The sequence below is a fragment of the Octopus sinensis genome, linkage group LG4 (genome assembly GCF_006345805.1).
Source record: "Octopus sinensis linkage group LG4, ASM634580v1, whole genome shotgun sequence".
Classification (NCBI taxonomy): domain Eukaryota; kingdom Metazoa; phylum Mollusca; class Cephalopoda; order Octopoda; family Octopodidae; genus Octopus; species Octopus sinensis.
Window position 1 is genome coordinate 128,017,750 of NC_043000.1, and position 21,193 is coordinate 128,038,942.

At 35.9% G+C, this 21,193-nt stretch overlaps 1 protein-coding gene across 2 annotated transcripts in view; it reads right to left on the bottom strand.

Annotated features, from left to right (window-relative positions):
- LOC115210839 (cilia- and flagella-associated protein 70-like) overlaps nt 1-21,193 on the bottom strand; it is a 70,888-nt gene that overhangs the window by 14,116 nt on the left and 35,579 nt on the right. For both annotated transcript variants that reach the window (XM_036502478.1, XM_029779593.2), the window contains exons 14-22: nt 20,487-20,547; nt 18,324-18,385; nt 17,138-17,200; nt 11,537-11,675; nt 7,999-8,184; nt 7,612-7,692; nt 3,127-3,179; nt 2,443-2,558; nt 802-1,014 (exon numbers count right to left, since the gene is read on the bottom strand). In XM_036502478.1, the coding sequence (XP_036358371.1) occupies nt 802-1,014; nt 2,443-2,558; nt 3,127-3,179; nt 7,612-7,692; nt 7,999-8,184; nt 11,537-11,675; nt 17,138-17,200; nt 18,324-18,385; nt 20,487-20,547 (974 nt within the window). The remainder of the gene's footprint in view (nt 1-801; nt 1,015-2,442; nt 2,559-3,126; nt 3,180-7,611; nt 7,693-7,998; nt 8,185-11,536; nt 11,676-17,137; nt 17,201-18,323; nt 18,386-20,486; nt 20,548-21,193) is intronic.

Sequence of the window (21,193 nt, forward strand, 5' to 3'; positions counted from 1 at the left end):
ATTTTAATGCATTTTTTCGCTATTGTATAAGGGAAGTAACTCTCTAAAAATGTCTACGATGAGTCAACGATTTAAAAAAAAATTCACCATCATTTTTTTTCCATTTTTAATGCATTTTTTGCTATTTTTTGGCTATAACTCTCTAAAAATGCTTATATAGTTATTTCCCTTACAAACCCGAGCAACGCCGGGCGATACTGCTAGTATCTTTATATATAAAAGTGAGGTTGTGTGCTGTCTGTCTCCTACGATTTAGATTCCTAACTACTCCCACATTTTGCGGTGCAGTTTAACCAAAACCGGGTATCTTATAGTCGTGATTCATATCGAGCCCTTCTGGGTATTAGCGCACGTCTACGATGAGTCTACGATTTAAAAAAAAAAATTTACCATCAATTTTTCCAATTTTTTATGCATTTTTGGCATATATAAGGGAAGTAACTCTCTAAAAATGCTTCTATAGTTATTTCCCTTACAAACCCGAGCAACGCCAGGCGATACTGCTAGTATATATATATAATAATAATAGTATATATATATATATATACATACATATATATATATATATATATATATATAGATGTATATGTATAGTTGTATATGTGTAGATGTATATATATATATATATATATAGATGTACATGTAATATGTACACATATATATATATATACACATATATACATGCATACATATATACACCCATACACACACATACACACACACACATACACATGTTACATAAGTAAATACAATTAATTTGCATGTGAATTATCTGTGTAAATATGATGTTGTGGCTCTAACCTAGAAATCTGCTGTTCTGTCTTTCAGACTTTGATTCCTCTATGACTTCTTCTTTATCAAGGCTGCTCAGTTGAGATTCCTCTTCACCATTAGGCTCATTTTCCACTTTCTTCTTATGAGCCTCTGCTACAGTTTGAGCAACATTTAAACGTTCTGCTTCATGAAAAGCCATTTCTGCTCTCATTTCATTAGCTGCTCCGTCATAAAGAAGTCCTACAAAACAAGCAAAGAATCAAGCAAAAAAAAAACATGTTAACAGTGGTAGGGTGGAGAGCTTGCAAAATCTTTAGTATGTCAGTCTAAACATTTGGTTGCATTTCTTCCAGCTCTTTACATTCTGAATTCAAATGCTGCCAAGATTGACTTTGTCTTTCATTCTTTCAGAGTCAATAATACATGTAACAGTTGAGTACTGGGGATTGATGTAATTGATTTACCTACTCCCCTCAAAACTGCTGGCCAAGTGCCAAAAATAAGAAAGATATTATTTAGCATATGAAAGAGCTGAGACAAATAAAACAACAGTCTAGATGGTTTATCGTTTAGTTATTTAGGTGTTTCTTTAAATTTTCCAAGGATTGTATTTGCTTTTGATTGTTTCCTTTTTAACCATCTCCCTCTTAATATATCAAGTAAAATATCCAGTACATTTTTCTGCTGCTTTGAATATCTCCGCTAGTATTGAATAATCATGATAATGATAAATGATTAATACTTCTGAGACTTAATTAAGGATAATAAAAAGCAGAAGAGGAAAAATATGTAGAAACACTTTGGTATAATGTTACTTCCTATTGCATATATTAAGGAGGAAACTGCAGTCTTAAAAACGTCCATACAAAAATATCCCATACATCATCACCATGTACACACGTACACATGTACACACACACACACACACACACACAACACACACACACACAAATATACTCATCATCATTATCATCCATTTTATGTCCATTTCCTATGTCGGCATAGGTTGGTTGGTATTTGTGTTTGCCTGCCTTCCTACTTATTAGGACTTTGGTTTTAGCTAGGTTGACTCTAAGCCCCTTCAATTCTAATCCTTGTTTCCACACCTGAAACTTCTCGAGTTCTGATAGTGACTCAGCAATTAGAGCAAGGTTGTCAGCATAGAGGAGCTCCCAGGGGCAGCCTGTCTTGAATTCCTCTGTTATTGCTTGGAGGACTAAGATAAATAGGAGGGAGCTGAGGACTGAACCTTGGTGGACCCCTACCTCTACCCGGAATTCTTCACTGTACTCGTTGCCAACCCTCACCATACTGACAGAAAAACATAAAAACAGAGAAGAAGCACACTCTAAGAAGTAGAGTAGTCTATATTTATTACTGGTGAAGACTGTATATAGGGTTACCCTGGGTTTCCCCCTCCGCACTTTAAAGAAGCCATAGCCCAACAAGTCTTAGAGTCTGATGATACGCCATAAAGATATTCTTGTGTGTGTGTGTATGTGTGTTCTTTTATTCTTTAACTGGTCATAGTTATTGGAATATGACCAAACTGGGTATACCACATTCAAGGGTTTAGTCAAATATTTAGGCCACAGGGCATTTTTCATGTGGAGGAGGAAGAGAAGGCAGCAGAAGTATTTTCAAAACTGAGTAAAAGAAGAAACTTACCTAAGAGTGTCCATCCAAGAATACTTTCTGGATAAATTGCTAATGCTGCTTCAAAGAAAGTCTCACCCACCTCATAAAGATTTTTAAAGCCAGACAAAATACCAACAAGTAGCAACCTGAAACAAAATTTTAAAAGAAACACCATCTTTTAATAAAGCTTCACATCTTTTAATAAAGCTAAATTATTTCGTATAACTTTCATGTCAATTCTCTAACTAATGTTCACACAAATACAGGATCTGTTTTGTTCTGTGGTGATAGAATTACTCTAAGAGGATTGTATCATCAGAACATTTACTACCACACAAGTCTAGAAGAACTTGACTTCAATGATTTCAACACATTTAAGTAATGTAATGCATAAATTAATCAAATTTGTTGTTACTTACAGATGATTAAAAAATCCTTTTAGCATAACCTTCCAGTATATATATATATATATATATATATATATATATATATATATATACATACACACACACAAACACACACACATACATACATACATACATACATACATACATACATACATACATACATACATACATACATACATACATACACACACACATGCCTGCACTACTTAAGACCTACTTTATAGTCCATAAATAATAACCAGTAAGTTTTAGGCTGTTGAATCATTAAAGAAGAAATAAATTAGCTAATCAATAAGTGTTTACATACCCATCATGATTCTGTTGGTCAATAGCAATACATTCTCTGGCACATTGCTCTGCCTTATAATCAAAAGAAATTAGATCTATTAATTTATCAGATAGAAATTATTCTGACACAAGTTCAAAATCTTATGAAAGAAAAAATATTCAGCAATCTAGAGATCTAGAGATGGGTGGCCAACACTGGATTGAAAAAAGAATGGATGTCACATTACACATTAAGATTAGGTAAGATGTGATAAATTTTTTCCAGTTTCTAGCTAATATTACAAAATATTTTAACTATTTATCTCTTTAAGAAAATGAAGATTCTTACAAGCATAAGAATATTGAATCACATTATTGTTAACTACCATGAGGTTTCATCCTCATCACTACTATTTTATCTCTCTTTCTAGCTCTGTCTTATCATTCCCACTCTCTCTCTGTCCCCCTCTCTCTCTCTCTCTCTCTTCTATAATGCAAGTAACCATATAGCACCTCTACAGCAAGAAACCTATTCTCTTTCTGGCCCTTTCTCTCATACTTTAACCACTGGCCTCATCATCATCATCATCATCATCATCATCGTTTAGCGTCCGTTTTCCATGCTAGCATGGGTTGGACGGTTCTACTGGGGTCTGTGAAGCCAGAAGGCTTCATCAGGCCCAGTCAAATCTGGCAGTGTTTCTACAGCTGGATGCCCTTCCTAACGCCAACCACTCCGTGAGTGTAGTGGGTGCTTTTTACGTGCCACCCGCACAGGTGTCAGACAGAGCTGGCAAACGGCCACGAACGGATGGTGCTTTTTATGTGCCACCGGCATGAGGGCCAGGCCAGGCTGGCAACGGACACGAAACGGGGCGGTGCTGGCAACGGTCGCGAAACGGAAGGTTCTCTTACATGCCACCGGCACTGGTAACACATCTGCAATTTCCATTGATCGATTTCCATTGATCGATTTCGATTCTGATCCTCACTTGCCTCAACGGGTCTTCACAAGTAGAGTTTCGACATGCCACCAGCACTGGTAACACATCTGCAATTTCCATTGATTGATTCTGATCCTCCTAGCAGAAAATCACATACTGCTCTTCAATAGCTCCTCTTATTTGAAAGGGATCTCAGTCTTGCAAGCTGCTTGGTGATCTCACTAATGCTGGTGCCATGTAAAAAAATATCCAGTACATGCTGCAAAAGGATTGGTGTTAGGAAAGGCGTCCAACCAAAGAAATCATGTCAAAGCAGATACTGGAGCATAATGTAGTCTTTGATCCTGTTTGATTCTGTCAAACCAATATTCCTAAGTCAGCATGGCACACATAGACGTCAAATGACGACTATAACAATAGTATAGTTCGATAGTCTAATTGATGATTGGAGGCCCAATAAAAATTTCATCTTCAAATCAAGATAGCATACATTAGAATGGCTTATCATTGACTTCTCCTGACTCATGGAAAGATTTAAAATTAGCAATGGAAACTGAAGACAAAATTATATGTGAACAACTTTGATACCAACAGCAGCAATAAACCATACCTTCTCTTGGAATCTATGTACGGCTACACAAACTGAGTCAAAATCAAATATACTTGACATGAACACAAGGGAGTAACAACAACCTTTCTTCACTAAGTTCACAATTCATTTTCATTATATCTTATGTCCATATCATTCCTCTCTCTCTCTCTTTTCTTCCTGACTCTACTCCCAAAGAAGTATATCAGCAAAAAAAAAAAAATTCCAGAATTTAAAAGAACGGAGGGAATTTAGTTGCCAACCCAATATAATACCGTTAACAATTTACATGAACTATAAATCTCATCCCATAATGGATAAAATAACAACAGTGGGAAATTATTCAAATATTTCATCTGTAAAAGTTACAATGTAAATTAAAAACTATTAAAGACAAGCAAAGAAATCTTAGAAGTAAATTTCCAAATGTTACACAAAACAACCAAGAAAATATTTAAGAGCCATCTACACATCATGTTTAATGTATATAGTCGATAGGCCACTTGCTGTGATATCTGTTTGGAGATAACAACTCTTATGGACATACTGTTTATCTCAGAACAAATAGTGCAGTTGCTGGCCTATCAATAGGGAGTATACATTGAGTATGGTTGCTAGATGGCTATTTTAATTTAATACCGCCCAAATCAATTTTTGCCAGAGAGAAAATATTATTTTAAGAAGTTTCTCTCTCACTTTCCTTTTACCATGAGAATCTGTCCAAGAATTAAAGTTATTTTCAGTGTCACTACTTCTTAATTCGAGTAGTAATACTGTCAAAAAAAAAAAAAGAAAGAAAGAAAGAAAAAAGGAAGAAATTCACAACCTCAGTATTAATAGCATCGATACCAATGACGACAACAGTATTATTATTGGAAATAAATAAATCCAATTGGGCTTCATATTATATAAATGAATTATAATATTTAATTACATTGACAAAGGCTGTCCAAAAAGAAACCAAACTTTTAAAATAGTATGGTAACTTGCCAGTGAGTGTATTTGGCTATAGTACTGTGTATTTTTTCTATTTCACTAGCCATGAATAAAATTAAAATATAAAAGGTTGCATAAAAAATGGTATGATTCACTATTCGCAAAGAAGAGAATAACAAGTTCTAAGGAATGGAATGAAGTAGTTCATTATTGAGAATGTACTATTCAGACTAGTGAGGCAGTCAAGAAGGATTATAGTGAAAAACAATCATCCTTTTCATTGACAGCCTGTAAGAGGAGCACTTTATGCAAAGTCATTTTTTCATTTCATTTACAAATTCTAAAATATGTTTTTAATGCTACTAAAAATGGTATAGTCAAACTTGACTTTCAGTCTAATATTAATCATGTCATAGCATGCCAGCTGTCAGTCTCTAAGTACTAGATGTATTGTTTAATACACTCGGTGATTCAAACAATGAAGGATTTGGAGGAGCAACCTGTTTGTGTAAAATACTCTTTCAAATTGAGGAAAACTTTTACAGAGACTTTTCTAATGTTATAATTATAGGGAGAACAACATTATGTGTTCTTTTAGAAGGAAGATTACTTGAGTCATTTATACATCACAAGTAGTACCAGCTTTTCAAATCAGAAAGAACATCTACTAAAGATGATCCCAATTTAAAAGGACCTTCCACAATAATTGTCAATCACATTTGGAAAATGCATACTGTGATCCATGAAGATCATCACTCGTCTGTCTGTGGAATTTCTATGAACTTCTCTAAAAGTCTGTTACTTATGATTTTTTTGAGAAGAAGAAAAAAAAGAATTGTTACTAGTTTGTTGAGAAAATCTCTATAGGAAACAAAAGCAGTCTCTATACTGAGAAGTAATGTTTATTGCCACCTAAATATGGGTGTTCTCTAAGAACAGACAATCCTGCTATTTTAACCTCGGGAGGATGCTTCTCCCAGCTGGTTATTCAGTGCACTCCGCACTCGATATATACTGCAAGTGGAGAAATGACTCCCTACTATTCCAGCTATTGAGACTACCAGGCTGTGCGGTTTCAACCTTATCGTGGTCATCCTCAGTGATGGACACCGGTCTGCTTGACAAAGCAGTTGTTCACCCCAGCTTGCAATATATAGAAAATAAGTGACACACAGTCACAGATCTTGCAACAAGTAAAGTAGCTTGTTAAGAAAATCTCTATAAGAGATAAAAGTAGTATATATAGTGAGAAGTAATGTTTATCACCACCTAAACATGGGTGTTCTCTAAAATGAATTGTGTTGCTGCAAAATTTGTTTAACTGCTGAAAAATGATGAGAAAGAAAACTGATTTACAGTCAGTTAGGAGCTATTTGGTTGTTTGAATGCTGATAATAATTTTCTGATAAATGTTGTAACATCATCATCATCATCATTGTTGTTTAACGTCTGCTTTCCATGCTAGCATGGGTTGAATGATTTGACTGAGGTCTGGCGAACCAGATGGCTGCACCAGACTCCAATCTGATCTGGCAGAAGTTCTACAGCTAGATGCCCTTCCTAACGCCAACCACTCCGAGAGTGTAGTGGGTGCTTTTACGTGCCACCGGCACGAGGGCCAGTCAGGTGGTACTGGCAACGGTCATGCTCAAATGGTGTATTTCTATGTGCCACCTGCACAGGAGCCAGTCCGGCGGCACTGGCAACGACCTCGCTTGAGTGTTTTTTCACTTTCCACCAGCACAAGTGCCAGTAAGGCAATGCAGGTAACAATCATGCTCGAATGGTATTTTTTTACGTGCCATCAGCACAGAGGCCAGCTTGTTGCTCTGGCAATGATCTCACTCGTATGGTACTCTTAGTCATCGAATTTGATTTCGATTTCAGATATGGAAAGATATTCCAGGACATTTCCAAAAATAATAAAACCTGGAGGAGCAGTGGATTAAGAAATGAGAGAACTATTTTGAAGGAGGCAAGTCTGATTAAATTGTAATTGTCTTTTTTAAAATGTTGGTTTCTTTTTGGACTAACTTCATATATTTGTTAATCCTACCTTGTCATAATCCATGCAGCCCAAGCAGAATACTGCATAATCTATCCAATGCTGTGGATAATTTCTGTCTTTGATTATACGCTGAAAATATAAATTTCAAATATTATTTCCTTCTTACAAAGATGCATAATTGACAAATAAATACAGCACAGCAGAGAGATAAATAAATACACAAGATGGCCAGCTGAATGGATAAAGAGAGATAAAGACATGAATATAGAAATAACAAAAGAACAATAGTTCAAACTAACAAAAAGAAATATTGGATCAAAAAATAACAATAAAATAATGTAAATAATTATTGGACCTATTGATTGTAGAAAGATTGGATATTAACTTAGGCCTTATAAGAGTTACATTAGTTAGACTAGATAAAATAACACATACCTCTTCATGATATTGAGAAGCTAAGGTCATATTTCCATTCATTTCTGCCTCTTCTGCAAACTGTTTTAGCTGAATTGTATCTGCCAATGGTTCAGGGACAGAAGGTTGATCTTGTATATTAAGGAATTTATTGAGGGCTATATTCATCTCGTCCACAAGGAAGATGTACAATTCACTGAGAAACTCCTTGAAAAAAATGTTATATTACCTTTATAATATATCAAATACAAAAACAAACATTTTGAGGTAAAACAGTCAACTTTACTAGACATCTATATCCAATGAGGAACTACTAGCGTAGTTAGGAGTGGGGAGCAATATGAGTGGTCCACCCCAGGCAGCACTTATAAAGGAGCACCACTGTTGGGTTTGCTGTAGGCAATATGTGCATTTTGTGGGGTCTGGGGGTGGCAAAACAGCAGGGCCACCAAGGGCGGCACACACTCTAGATATGCTAGAGTGAGGAACATAGAGAATATTCATAATCTCTTTTTTTCTCTCTTTCCAGCTGGGGAAGCCATGTATCATCTCTTCAGCAAAACACCTGCTCCTATCTCTCAATCATATTTTAACCTCTCAACAACTGACATAAAGCCACCACCCTTAAAACTACACTCTCATTTAGTTAAAGGGTTTTTATCTTGTGAGTTACTTGTTGATTTCCCTAGTGCCTGTGCCATGAAAAAAGCATCTGGTACACCTTGTAAAATGGTGTTAGGAAGGGCATCCAGCCATAGAAACCATGCCAAAGCAGATATTGGAGCTCAGAGCAATCCTTTGCCTCATCAGTTCCTGTTGGACCATCCAAGATGTGGCAGCATGGAAAATATAGCATGGATATTAAATAATGATGATTATATTATAACATGTAACATTTATAACATTTTATATTATTTACATAATGCTCAATGGAAATGTACCAATTACCAAAATAAACAATAAAAGTGTGACTTGGAGATAAGTAAATAGAAATTCCCTCATCTATCTATTTTCATTGCTCACTATTCAAATGCATATCATGGAAGTAAAGTCCTTAGGCACCTCCTCTATAGGCCACTATCAGAAGCCACTGTCATTACACTTTCCTGCTGGATTTCCAAGACTGACCAACTGAGACTAAGGATATATTCCAATAACCCCACTCTTGGACTATCCCTAGATCTGCCAGTTGGCTTGGCTTGAAGAACCTGTCTTTTGATCCTTTCCTGCAACATTCTAATCACATGTCTACAGAACAGTAACTGTGACATTTCAACGATCTTGTATAATGGTTAATCCTTTTATAAACACTCTGAATGTTGATACTAAATTTATTAAGCTTACCTGACCATTATACTTCTGACACATCCTCAGGAGTTTTATACTGATTTTTGACATAATTAAACTGGAATATGGAATATAAAAGTATCCTACTGGGAGACAAGGAATTACCTCCAATAGATTTGAATTCTTAGCCAATCCAATGCTTATTCAATGAACCATTTTGCTTCCACCTTATTAAGGTATATTTTTTCTTTTACTTGTTTCAGTATTTCAACTATGGCCATGCTGGAGCACTGTCTTGAAGAGTTTAGTTGAACAAATCAACCCTACTACTTATTTTAAAGTCTAGAACATGTTCTATCAGTTTCTTTTGCCCAACCACTAAGATACAGGAGATGTAAACAAACTAACACCAGTTGTCAAGCAGTGGTGGGGGACAAACACAAATACAAAGATACATGCAGATACACACATAGGCGTAGGAGTGGCTGTGTGGTAAGTAGCTTGCTTACAAACCACATGGTTCCGGGTTCAGTCCCACTGCGTGGCACCTAGGGAAAGTGTCTTCTACTATGGCCTCAGGCCAACCAAAGCCTTGTGAGAGAATTTGGTAGACAGAAACTGAAAGAAGCCTGTCATACATATGTATATGTATATATATGTGTATATGTTTGTGTGTCTGTGTTTGTCCCCTCAACATCGCCTGACAACCGATACTGGTGTGTTTACATCCCCGTAACTTAGCAGTTTGGCAAAAGAACTGATAGAATAAGTACTAGGCTTACAAAGAATAAGTCCAGGGGTCAATTTGTTCTACTAAAGGCAGTGCTCCAGCATGGCCACAGTCAAATGACTGAAACAAGTAAAAGAGTAAAGAGTAAAGAGAGAGTACATGTATGCACACAATCAAATGCACCTCACACACACACACACACACACACATAAAAGGGTCCTCCACAATTTCCATCAACCAAATTCACCCACAAGAAATTGGTTGATCTGGGGCAATAGTATAAGTCCTTTGCTCAAGGTGCCACAGAGTGGGACTGAACCTGAAATCATATGGTCTCAAAGTGATCTTCTTAACCACTCAATCATTTTCTTTTGTTAATCATTAGAAATATTTAATCTTCAGAAGCATTTAATGAAAATAACTTGCAAATATTTCAAACTAAATTTTAATTATTTTCTTTCCTTTGTCCTGGTAAATCAGTTTTACCCCTACTTCTACCATTTTAGTTTTCTGTTAGATTTGTCTCTTTCCATCCTGCTACCATTCATACAATGTCTAGCTTCATGAGCCTAATACCAACCACTTTAGAGACTTATAAATTTCTGGAGCTCCTTCATTCATGCTTTCATATTCCCTCAAAGTTTTAATGACAATTGAAACTAAGCATTAATCAAATCATGTTATGAGAATGGTGATAAATAAGATAAATAATCCATTTTGTTACCATTAGGCACTATTGACTAAACATATGGAAGTATTTGAGCTTAATGTTGCCAACTAACAAAGCACTTGTTTATTACACAATTAATTACAGGTGCAGGTTGGCTATGTTGTTGGGAAGCTTGTTTACTGACCATCTGGTCTTGGGATCAGTTCCACACTGTGCTACACCTTAGGCATGTGTCTTCTGCTATAGCCCCAGGATGACCAAAGCCTTGTGAGTGGATTTAGTAGATAGAAACTGGAAGAAATTCATGTGTGTGTGTGTGTGTGTGTGTGTGTGTGTGTCTGTGTTTGTGTGCATGCATGCGTGTATGTGTGTGTATATTCTAGACATCATATGATGTTTTTAAGTGAGCATCCTTGTCATCCAAACAATGTCGTTCATTTCTAGTTTTCCATGAAAAACATGGACCATGGGAAAATATTACCTTGCTCAGAAACAGGTGAGGGTTGGCAAAAAAAAGGGTATCTGGCTGTAGAAGATCTGCCTCAACAAATTCTATTTGACCCAAGTGAATATGGAAAGTGGTGGTGGTGACAGTGATGCTGGCAGCGACGATGACGACGGCAGGCAATGATGATGATACTTCATAATAACAATAGTGAATGTACCCCAACATACTATTTATTTACGGCAAAGAGAACTGGTCTGGAAAGAGTTTAGCATCTTAGAAAATTACAGGAACAATGGAAGAACATTGTCAATCGCTCAGTCGTTAGAAAGGAACTCTATTGATTTCTGTCAATTAAATCAATACTCTAAGCATAATGTAAAAAAAAAAAATAATAAAAAGTTAAAATAATTCTGTGCTATTGTACCTGTAATTTCTCTTTATCATCAAAATCACTTGTCTTGAGATACTTCTCCCGGACAATTTTAACAACAGCATGTTTCAGACGCTCTTTATAGGTGAAGTATTTACCAGAAGTGTTCAAGTGAAATAACAATTTCTGTTTCCTAGAATCAATAAAAATGTATGATTTAGACTGGATAAAACTCGATAACTACAAAAAAGTAAAAGTGCTTAATTTAAACTTTAGCTAAATGTTTACTTAAATGGGATGCGCAACAGCTGTATGACAAAACGTAAGTTACTTTAGTTTCAAATTTTAAATTGTAACTTCATGTTAACAACTTCATTTCTATATCCTCTAAAATGATGAACTTAAGAAGGCCAGGTACTGTAAATCACTGTTAACAACTTTATATATAAAATATTAAAATATACACCAGATGTGCAGGAGTGGCTGTGTGGTAAATAGCTTGTTTACCAACCACATGGTTCCGGGTTCAGTCCCACTGCGTGGCACCTTGGGCAAGTGTCTTCTACTATAGCCTCGGGCGGACCAAAGCCTTGTGAGTGGATTTGGTAGACGGAAACTGAAAGAAGCCCGTCGTATATATGTGTATATATATATATGTGCGTGTGTGTGTTTGTGTGTCTGTGTTTGTCCACCTAGCATTGCTTGACAACCGATGCTGGTGTGTTTATGTCCCCGTTACTTTGCGGTTCGGCAAAAGAGACCGATAGAATAAGTACTGGGCTTACAGAAGGATAAGTCCCGGGGTCGAGTTGCTCGATTAAAGGCGATGCTCCAGCATGGCTGCAGTCAAATGACTGAAACAAGTAAAAGAGTAAAAGAAAGTATGTGCTTCAGTAAAATATGTAATATTACTAGCTTTTTTTATGCTTGTATATTGTTACTATGGTTTGTAGGATTTAGCCAAGACTGTTAATATCTCTAACTTGCAATGATATGTTCTATTGTTGTTCTATCTTGGGAGAGTCATTGTACCAATAAGTAACACAAGCACTGGTTCTATTTCACTTCTGTTATTATTAATCAACTAGTAAACAATTTAATCAATTAACAAATCAGTTGCTAGATTAATTGTTGGGTCAATCAATCCTTTCATCATGACTTGCAACTTGAGACAGACCCAGTGTAGTGAGGGCATGTTGTTGCAAGTCACAATGAAAGGTTTCAAATGACCCAGGCTGAGTGATTGATTGACCAAACAATTAACTGAGCAATTTACTAGTTAATTGTTAAATGGTTAACTAGTTTGTTAATAATAATAATAATAATAATAATATAATAATAATAATAATAATAATAATGATAAAAGAAATCAAATAGAACCAGTGCAAGTGTTTCCTATTGGCAAAATAACCCTCCCAAGAATATTTGAAACCAAGCACAAAAAAGAAATATTTTTCTATTTTTTCTATGAAAAGAAAAAAAAAAAGAAGTAAGTTATTTTTATCCTCTTTTGTTCAAAAAGGCAGTTAGAGGAAAACCTGGAAAGAATTATCAGAATTCCTGCCAGAAATATGGCAAAAGTGGATCCACATAAAAAAAAAAAGACTTTATTATCAAGACAAAGCTAATAATAAAACTGTTTTTAAATAGGTTCTTCAGGCAAAAATATTTAACTCATATTAATTTAGCTGGTCTAGCCACTAAATGATAGTAAAGGAAGATATATTCCACTTTGGCATATTGTGTGGTTAGTATCTTGATCAGCAGCTGTTTCTATGGAAATGTTTGGCTTTTCTGTTGATGACAGTTTTTCATGTAATGTTTACTATGTTTCCATGGAAAACTTGGAATTGCCATGATGAAAGACAATGCCATTACATTTAGCAAGTTCAGCTTGCTTCTGGTGGATTGCTTCATTTAATTGTCCAGCTGGTCATGGTTGTTGTCATCGTCATCAGTACACATCCAAATTGACGGTCCTGTTCATGGGAAGAAGCTTGTAAGAGACAATGCCCTTCCAATCCCACTAAATTGAAAGAATAACCTTCTTTGGGTAAAGTCCTGCTTTGGAGGTTGTTTGTGTTGGTTTGTTGCACTTCACTGTGATCATTTGTACTTCACATTGATATTGACTATCCATTTTTCAATCCCTGTTACTATTCTCTTCAAAAAAGTGGATTGCTTGTTTCACACATCTTCAACGATTTGCAGATGGACATTTGTTGGGCCATGTTCTCCCATTCAGTTGATGTGACATCCAAACACTGAGCCTGCTGACATAACCAAGTTGATGCAGATGGTTTTCAACACTTGATTTGGATGTTTGGAGAATATTTGCGACCATCCTGGTCATATAACAGAGGCTGGTCTCAACTAACACCTTCACTTTGTCAATGTTAATCTCGGTCAACTGGAGCAAGCTGCATCTTGAACAGAAAAATTTCCCAATTGAAATCTTGAAAACCTCTTCTGACACCCATGTTCTGTGACAGTATCCTCTCCATACACAACACATATCTTCCTGCAAGTTTTCACTGTTGTTTTGTCTTTTTTAAGATGAAATAGTGCAATGTGTTGATAATGTTCGTTTTGGTCCTCCATTTTCAAGGTGATCTCAAGCACATAAAATACAAACTGTCTTGTTGCATGTTTGAGTCAAACTACATGTGTCTCAGATATCTAATAAGTATGCATGCACAAAAGAAACAAGTGCATTGTGTCAGATATCTAATGAATATATATGCACAAAGGAAAAAAGCAAACAAACTTTTTAGCTAACCCAATAATATATTTTAACATGCAATATATAATTTAATGAAAGTTAAAGAAGTGATTTTAAATTCTCCTGTTCAGGCTATATTATTAGCATTATCTTGCGTTTGAGAATTTAAAATCACTTCTTTAACTTTCGAAGACATCTCAATGCTTATAAAGCAAACTTCGTTTGTTTGTTTAAGTTCATTGTAATTTGAATTTAACATAGGATAATGTCTCATAAAACGAGATTTCTATATATCTTAAATTTTCGGAAGAATTTGTGGTGCAGGCGGTTTAGCTTAATTGGTTCAGAGCACTGCGACGCATAATCACGGAGGTGTGAGTTCAGGTCTCATAGCCAGCTGCCAACACTTTTTTTCTGCAAAATAAGGGTAGCTTATCCTTTTTAGGCTATATTATTAGCATTATCCTGCATTTGAGAATTTAAAATCACTTCTTTAACTTTCTAAGACATCTCAACACTTATAAAGCAAACTTCGTTAGTTTGTTTACGTTCATCGTAATTTGAATTTAACAAAATTTAATGAGTTGCTGGTGGTGAAATACAAATTTATAAGCAAGGAAGTCAAAGAAAATATGGATGTGAAAGAAACAAAAATAAATTATATATAACAGTCTCGTTATTTTTAGTGATCATCAGAAGTGTTAATTTCAACTTGCTCCAGCAGTATGATAAAGCTATATGATAAGACAGCATATTTTTAGTTCTCAAAGTTAGTAATTACACGTTTAAATGCTGTAGAGATTCACACAGAAAGTGAGTAACAACAATTTTCACTTGTATCATGAATATATAATGTTGCTGAGGTAAAAATAAATGTAATCAACATAGAAAACCTGGCAGAAAGTGATGCAATATTTTGGTGTTTTATGTAACTGAAATGTGTTTCTAATATTCAGAGCAGCTAAAAGACAAGAGAAAGGCTGTTTCCAGTGGTTGAGTTCTTTTGGAAGAGAAAGAAAGAAAGAACAGCTTTGACTTCTGTTTATGTAGTCAGTACCTGGCTGAGAGGCATTGGTCTAATAAACCAATGAAAAGCAGTGAATGAGCAAAGCTTCACGTGGCTGTGTGAGTGTCACAATAAAACCAACACTTTACTTAATTATCAATATGACAAGTATACTAAAAGACTATTGTGATGAAGAGAAAATGTAATATATCTGCTATCAGAGCATAAATGTGTGTGTGTGTGCATGAGAGAGAGAGAGAGATAGAGAAAGAGAGTATCCACAGGCATGGTTCTGTGGTAAGAAACTTGCTTCCAGACCACACGGTCCAAGATTCAGTCCCACTGCGTGTCATTTTGCTCAAGTATCTTCATCTCTAGTCTTGAGCCAACCAAAGCCTTGTGAATAGATTTGGTAGACAGAAACTGAAAGAAGCCCATTATATATATAGGTATATATCTAAGTGTGTGTTTGTGTCTGTGTTGTCTCCCACCATTGTTTGACAAGTGGTGTTGGTGTGTTTATGTCCCTGTAACTTAGCAGTTTGGCAAAAGAAATCGATAGAATAAGTACTAGGCTTTAAAAAGATAAAGTATGGGGTTGATTCATTCAACTAAAAGTCCTTCAAGGCAGTGCCCCAGCATGGCCACAGTCTAATGACAGAAACAAGTAAAAGATAAAAGATATATATTGTATATATACACATAAATATTGAACAATGAGAATGAGTGTTCAACACCACATTGATAGATAAAGATTGTTTATTTGTGTATTAAGGCTACTTTTGGTTTCATGTTAAGGAATACCTCAACAATTATTCAAGTCTTTCATATATACAGGGTGAGTGGAAAGTAACTAGGCATTAGAAATTGCTTATAGAATTTTTAGTATTACTGAAGTCATGATGAAAACATTTTTTAACCAGACAACACTAATGGGGATTTTTTACTTTCTACTTGTCCTATTTCTTATTTTCCAGATGGGCAGTTGCTCAACTGTTCAGGAGTGAGCTAAGATAGCAGCACGCTATGAAGTGTGAAATTCCATTGTTTTGGTTCAGAGATGGTAGTGTGCATGGAAAGGTAAGCATACAACATTACATCTGGAGACAACAAGAAGTTGTCATGCAAAGTTGATGACCAAAGGCTCTGTGAACAATGCAGGAAGTGGCTGTCCAACCACATCCCAATCAGCGGAGAATGTGGCAACAGTGCAGGAAATGTTTAATCGCAGCCTGCAAAAATCAACACATCAAGCAACTCATGAAAGTGGACTAACAGGACACACAATATGTACAGTGTTGCCTAAAAAATTGAATTTTCGTCCATGGAAACCCCATTACACGCAGGAGCTAAAACCTGAAGACTGTGACCACAGAAGTCCAGAACACCAAGAAGTCCAGATCTCACTTCATGTGATTTTTACCTGTGGGGTTACACCAAAGAGGTGTACAAGACAAAACCTCGCACACTGGAGGACTTGGAGATATGGATTCAGGAGGTTTTCAATGATATCCCAGACGATATCCTTCAGAAGGTTGTTCATTCCATCCCTGGCTCTTTGAAGAAACTGACTGGTGCCACCAGTGCCACAGAGTAGACTCAGTGTTTTTTACATGGTACTAGCACAGGCAAGGTCAGTTTTGGCTTAGTTTTTACAGATAGATGCCCTTCCAAGTGCCAACCACTTCCTAGTGTGGACTGGATGCTTTTTACATGGCACCAGCACCAGCAGGATCACCAAGTAACTTGCAAGACAAGGAATTATGAGGGGAATGGGAGATTGGAGGAGATGATCTTGTGTCAGATGATGAAAGGTTAGAGTCTGACAGAGAGACTGAGAGGCAGAAATAGGTGACTTGCTATAGCAGAGGTACATGGTTACCTGGAGAGAGAGAGGGAGGAGCGCACACACTTTCCTCTTTCTTACCTGTCTTCCATTTCATCTTCATTTGGTCTTCTGTTTGTATCAATTTCACCTTTAAATTGCTGCCTTGAAGTGAAGAATAATAAAATAAATAGAATAATGAGAATAATGATGAATTTAGGGAAAATAAATCAAAGATAACATTTTTTTCTATAGTCAAATAGTATGTTTTTATCATTTGTAATTTAAAATTTTTTACAAACTGAAATGAAATTGCAGCCTATTTTAAATATGGCTAACTGAGATAAAAGATGCAGAGGCATATTAGATGCACTCCAGTTTCAGCAGTGCTTATTCCAGAAAATAGTTTTCAATGCATTAAAGCATATAGCACAGGTCCAACTTTACATTTAGGGGTAAATTTTGGGGGATTTTTTTTTTTTTTGAAAAACAAAAGCGCATCTTATATAGGTACAAGCATGGCTGTGTAGTAAGAAGTTTTCTATCCAACGAAATGGTTCTGGGTTCGGTCCTTCTGTGTGGCACCTTGGGCAAGTATCTTCTACTGTAGCCTTGGGCCAACTAAAGCCTTGTGAGTGAATTTGGTAGAAACTGAAAGAAGCTCACTGTCTGTGTGTATGTGTGTGTGTGTGTGTGTGGTGTGTGTGTGTGTGTGTGTGTGTGTGTGTGTGTGGTGTGTGTGTGTGTGTGTGTGTGTGCGTGCATGTGTGTCTGTCTCCCACCACCACTTGACAACTGGTGTTGGTGCATTTATGTCCCTGTAAATTAGTGGCCCTGCAAACGATAGAATAAGTAGCTGGCCTTTAAGAAACAAAGTACTGTGGACAATTCATTCAACTAAATCACTCCAAGATGGTGCCCCATCATGGCTACAGTCTAATTAATGAAGCAAGTAAAGATAGAAGATTATATGCTATCAAATGTGGTAGTTTTTAACCTTTTCTCAGCTTCTCAAAAGTGAGGGTGACCCAACATGAATACAAAATACTTGATCTGCAATCAGGTATTAGAAAAAAATGATATGGTTGCACCTGGAGTGCCTTTGGTCATAGACCTGTTCAACTAGTTTTGACTTGTACCAAACAACAGTAACAATAACAAACAACACGGTTGTTTCGATAAGCTCATAAGCTCATAGCTGTGACCAATGAATCAGACATTTGCAAAACACTGTTTTGTACAACTCATCGGAATACAATTTACTTCTTTTGCTGTCTTCTTTGCTCACCTAAATTCATCAAGGACTTGTTCAGTCACACATTCAATTTGTTTATGGAAGTCAGATACAGCCTAGAATAAATCCATTAAGAAATATTATAAGTAAAAATACATTCTACCGATATTAATTTTATTCTCTCTTATATTTTTAAATGTAAAATTTTAGAAGGTTACTTTATTAATAATGTTGATCAAGAGACTTATTAGAAGTTCTTCAATAAAAACAATGTCAATAATTCTTATAGTACAACAATCTCTAATAGAAAGTTAATATAAAGGTACATAATGTAAGATTACTGTGAAGGAAAAAAAACACCACAGGAAGGGAATGTGGCAGCAAATAAACCATAGTCATGTACCAGAAATAACTCCCATTTAAAATTTAAAAAAAAACTATATCATTGACACCAACAGCAAAAGATGTGTCTACTAAGTGTTTGTTTTGATGGTGTAGATATCCTTAGCCACAGCTAAAGAAAGACCTCCCTTACTGACCAACATAAAACTGCTTGCCTACAGTTTCCAGTCTTTGGTCCACAGATGTGCTCTCCTCTCTCCACCCTTCTAGTATTAATATAGTGGCTTATTCTACATGGAGCTGGCTTGTCTTACAAGGGTGGGCTGACTATGAAAGAGTGATGTTAGAGCTGTGAAATTTTGCATGCATTTTAATTTCAACTCATTTCATTAATAACTGCATTATTTCTTTCCTGGTAAACTGACATCTGACTGTCCAAAGAAGACTTCAAAAGAAACTAGTAGTGACTTCGCTTGAAAATCAACAAAATTTGGCATTGTAATGTTATCAAGTACCTGATTCATTCATGTTGACATTCATGTTGACAATTCCAGCTTTATCAATAGTGCAAAAGTGGGTAGCTGAACTTATGAGGGGAAGGGAGAGTCTTGAAGATGATCCAAGGTCTGGATGTCCTGCAACTGCCACCACCAAGGAAAACATTCACTGTGTTCACTACATGGTGATGGATGACAAGTGATTGACTATAAATCAAATAACTAATGCAATAAGCATATTCCATGAGAGAGTTGAGAATACTCTGCACGATGAACTTGGCATGACAAAGGTTTGTTCTACTCAGTGGGTGCCCATGTTTTCTGACATTTGATCATACATGCACCAGGTTGATCACATCACAAGAAAATTTGACATTGTTTGAGACAGAGTTAGCTGGTTTCCTTGAACATTTCCTAACCCAGGGCGATTGTTGGCTTCATCACTTTGAGCCAGAAACAAAGAGACAATCCATGCAGTGGAAACACCCTCTGCACCTGCTTCAAAGAAGGCCAAGATCGTTTCATCTGCAAGAAGGTGATGGCCTCAGTTTAAAACACATTGTGTTTATTGACTATCTTCAAAAAGGCCCTACCATCATTGGAGAGTACTATGTTATCTTGTTGAGATAGTTACAAAAAGCTATCAAGGACCAAACACCCAGGAAAACTAAGTCCTTGGTTTCAAAGGCTGCTATGTGTGACTGTGGCTTTGAACTGGTTGATTACTGTCCCCATTTTCCTGATTTGATCCCATCTGGCTATCATCTGTTTCCCAATATGAAAAAAACACTTGGTTGGGAACCAGTATTGCAGTGATGATAACATCATTTTTGACCAACAGGATAAAATCTTCCTCACCAATGGGATCCAAGCATTGCAACACTAATGGAAAAAGTATGTGAACCACAATGGGAACTATGTTGAAAAACAAACCTCGGTTAACCCTCATATGCTACCTTCACTTGGGCACTCTGGGATCATTTGTCTCTTCCCCTCTCATCATCAATACTGTGTCCCTCTCCCTCAAACCTCATACTAACTACTATGCCAAGTTTTGCCCACCAGAATGTTGGCTCTCAGGAATTCTCTCCCCACCCATATTTTTTCTGAAACTATCATCTTTCGATTGTTCAAGGGGATTGTTAACTGTTCTGTTTCATCAGTCTTGAAGGCCTGCAAAGGTAATAGGTACAGTCCTTTCCTCCAGACCAAACCAAAAAAAAAAAAGATAGGAATAAAAGTAAAGTAAAAATCATCAATCAGATTTAGCATACTAGTTGCTTATTCCTTCAATATAGGATACACTTCAGGGACAGGACATATAATAATGAAAATGGCAAGTAATATAGTTCAGATATCAAGTGAAAGTGAAACTTACCCTCGCAGTGCCACCTAGTCTTTTGGGAAACATAGGTCGAGGTGGAATATAAGCTTCCACCCTGAAACAAGAAAATATAAAATTTAAATAAATTATTTAAGATATTCTAAAATGCTAAGCTCAACTTCCACCAAATAATAACTTTCACACTGTCACCACAATCCACTGGTTGTCATTGTCTTTATAAAGTCCCAGCTTTAATTCCTCGTTTAAGCCATTTGCCTTCACTTATATTGCTTATACTCTCAACAAAACAATGGTTGTTACACAATCAAATACGCCATAACAAACCTATTTGTTTGAATCCCCTGCAGCCATAGGTGTGCAGCTTTGAGGAACATAAATACAAAAAATTGACTATTTATTTAATCCAGTTATTTAAACCATTACTGTATATATTGTTGCTTGGTTTGCAAGATAAACAGTTAAATCCTTCTCAATTTCAGTTCTGATAACTTTATATAAATGATTAGCACAGTGGTTCTCAATATTTATGACTTTGATGTACATAGGAGAGCAAATAACAAAAAAAAAAAAAAAGATACATTTCATGTACATTAGATAAAAATATTTTAAATCTAATAATTTAGAAAAATATACATAAAAAAACAGTTTTTACTTTATTTTATGTACAACACAGCATAATATAAAATAACTGAAATGAATTTGAACATCATAAAGCTTCACTGTATGAGAATTACAAATAT